This window comes from Sceloporus undulatus, unplaced genomic scaffold (assembly GCF_019175285.1).
Source record: "Sceloporus undulatus isolate JIND9_A2432 ecotype Alabama unplaced genomic scaffold, SceUnd_v1.1 scaffold_6890, whole genome shotgun sequence".
NCBI lineage: Eukaryota > Metazoa > Chordata > Lepidosauria > Squamata > Phrynosomatidae > Sceloporus > Sceloporus undulatus.
Genome location: NW_024809809.1, coordinates 1 through 3,055, shown reverse-complemented (window position 1 = coordinate 3,055; position 3,055 = coordinate 1). Strand labels below are relative to the sequence as shown.

Here is a 3,055-nt window from a genome sequence, read left to right as displayed (position 1 = left end):
GGGATGTGAAACCACTTGCTGCACAATACTGATTCTGCATTAGTGTCACCAAGCACCATCTGTTCCGTTATTGAGAAGTTCCCCTCCTTCCCTGGCACATTTTATTGAAGATCAGATACAATCCGGATATTGCTTGCTCAGTGGCTTCCTGTGGGAAAGGAACTTTAGAACAGGAAAATCAAGATAACTGTGTTTAAAGAGATGGGCAGGGTGTTAGTTCATATGATATTTCGATTGTGTATTCCTGCACATCAGGGGATTGGACTGGATGGACCTTTTGGTCTCTTCCAACTCAATGATTCCTTTTTTAAAAACTATGATTCTATGATGCCAAAATCCTTAGGGCTGCCTCCTTTCAAGGAAAGAGAACTTGTCTCTTAGGAGTCCCATCTGTGTATGAGGTTTTCTGTGATTCTTTGTTTTCTGAGCAGTACTTTTTCTTCCTTCCAGGCAGTGATAGGCAACTGAAACAGGATAATGGGAAACCATGCCAAGCATTGATGCAAAGAGACCAGAGCAAACAGGTAGAAATGAAGGAAGGAAAAAATAACGCCAGAAACAAGGGGAGAACCACACACAATTCTCAAAAAGGTGATGTTTCTGGAACCTCAATTGAAGGAAGAATACAGAAACAAAACAAAAGGAGTAAATATCTTTGTCTTGCACATGACAGAAGTTGCAGCTTTAAAAGACGTCATATTCTTCACAGGAGAATTCAGACTAAAGAGAAATCATTCAAAGGTGGTGAGTGTAGCAGCTCCAGTTTTATCTCACTTAAAACTATTTACAGAAGAATGAGGCCATTCAAGTGTTTGGAGTGTGGAAAAGGTTTCACTCAGAAGATAGACCTCACTCATCACCAAGCAACTCACACAGGAGTGAAACCATTTAAATGTCTGGAGTGTGGGAAAGGCTTCACTCAGAAGATAAGTCTCACTCGCCATCAAGCAACTCACACAGGAGAGAAACCATTTAAATGTCTGGAGTGTGGAAAAAGTTATATTGAGAAGGCACAGCTCACCTATCATCAAAAAACTCACACAGGAGAGAAATCATTTAAATGCTTGGAGTGTGGGAAAGGCTTCACTCGGAAGACACACCTCATTTGTCATCAAGCAATTCATACAGGAGAGAAACCATTTAAATGTCTTCAGTGTGGGAAATGTTTCACTCAAAAGACAGACCTCACTCGTCACCAAACAACTCACACAGGAGAGAAACCATTTAAATGCCTGGAGTGTGGGAAAAACTTCACTCAGAAGGCAAATCTCACTCGCCACCAAACAACGCACACAGGAGAGAAACCATTTAAATGTCTGGAGTGTGGAAAAGGTTTCATTGGGAAGACACAGCTCACCTATCATCAAAAAACTCACACAGGAGAGAAACCATTTAAATGCCTGGAGTGTGGGAAAGGCGTCTCTCGGAAGACACAGCTCACCTATCATCAAAAAACTCACACAGGAGAGAAACCATTTAAATGTCTGGAGTGTGGAAAAGGTTTCATTGGGAAGACACAGCTCACCTATCATCAAAAAACTCACACAGGAGAGAAACCATTTAAATGCCTGGAGTGTGGGAAAGGTTTCATTGGGAAGACACACCTCACCTATCATCAAAAAACTCACACAGGAGAGAAACCATTTAAATGCCTGGAGTGTGGAAAAGGTTTCATTGTGATGACACACCTCACCTATCATCAAAAAACGCACACAGGAGAGAAACCATTTAAATGCCTGGAGTGTGGGAAAGGCTTCACTCTGAAGACACACCTCACTCGTCACCAAGCAACTCACATAGGAGAGAAACCATTTAAATGTCTGGAGTGTGGAAAAGGTTTCATTGGGAAGACACACCTCACCTATCATCAAAAAACTCACACAGGAGAGAAACCATTTAAATGTCTGGAGTGTGAAAAAGGTTTCATTGGGAAGACACACCTCACCTATCATCAAAAAACTCACACAGGACAGAAACCATTTAAATGCCTGGAGTGTGGAAAAGGCTTCACTCAAAAGACAGACCTCACTCGTCACCAAGCAATTCACACAGGAGAGAAACCATTTAAATGCCTGGAGTGTGGGAAAGGTTTCTCTCGGAAGACACAGCTCACCTATCATCAAAAAACTCACACAGGAGAGAAACCATTTAAATGTCTGGAGTGTGGAAAAGATTTCATTGGGAAGACACAGCTCACCTATCATCAAAAAACTCACACAGGACAGAAACTATTTAAATGCTTGGAGTGTGGGAAAGGCTTTGCTCGGAAGACGCACCTCACTCGTCACCAATCAACTCACACAGGAGATAAACCATTTAAATGCCTGGATTGTGGGAAAGGCTTTTCTAGGAAGACACACCTCACCTATCATCAAAATACTCACACAGGAGAGAAACCATTTAAATGCCTGGAGTGTGGAAAAGGTTTCATTGGGAAGACACAGCTCAGCTATCATCAAAAAACTCACACAGGAGAGAAACCATTTAAATGCATGGAGTGTGGAAAATGTTTCATTGGGAAGACACAGCTCACCTGTCATCAAAAAACGCACACAGGAGAGAAACCATTTAAATGCCTGGAGTGTGGGAAAGGCTTCACTCGGAAGTCAGCCCTCACTCGTCATCAAGCAATTCACACAGGAGAGAAACCATTTAAATGCCTGGAGTGTGGAAGCAGTTATATTCAGAAGGCACATCTCACTAATCATTACAAAAACTCACACAGGAGAAAGACTATTTAAGTGCCTGGAGTGTGAAAAACATTACATTCAGAAGATGCAGGTCACTTATCAAAAAACTCACAAAGGAAAGAAACCATTTCAGTCCCTGGTTTGTGGGAAAAGCTTTACTCAGAAGACAAACTTCTGTCATCAAAAAACCCAAAATATGAGAGAAACCTGAAATGGGGAAAAGGTATATGTAGAAGGCATTCCTCCCTCATCAATAAAAAAACCCACACAAGAGAAATACCATTTAAATGTTTTTGCGTGGGAAAGAGTTTCATTGAGTAATGAGCCCTCTATCATCATCCAGCAGCTCACACAGGAAAGAAGCC

General features: G+C 41.7%; 1 protein-coding gene across 2 annotated transcripts; it reads left to right on the top strand.

Annotated features, from left to right (window-relative positions):
- Positions 1–6: 6 nt before the first annotated feature.
- Positions 7–2,963, top strand: LOC121918249 (oocyte zinc finger protein XlCOF6-like). Of its 2 annotated transcripts, XM_042444331.1 has the most exons (2): positions 7–1,044; positions 1,297–2,963. In XM_042444331.1, exons 1-2 carry the CDS (start codon positions 501–503, stop codon positions 2,739–2,741), a joined length of 1,989 nt encoding a protein of 662 aa, XP_042300265.1. In that variant the 5' UTR covers positions 7–500; the 3' UTR covers positions 2,742–2,963. The 2 variants fall into 2 exon arrangements, with proteins under 2 accessions (XP_042300265.1, XP_042300264.1); XM_042444330.1 differs by having other exon boundaries at positions 7–2,963.
- The last annotated feature ends 92 nt before the right edge of the window (positions 2,964–3,055 follow it).

What these genes read in the sequence shown, in the direction of transcription:
- LOC121918249 (XM_042444330.1), top strand. Translation starts at nt 501, where the DNA reads ATGCAAAGAGACCAGAGCAAACAGGTAGAAATGAAGGAAGGAAAAAAT.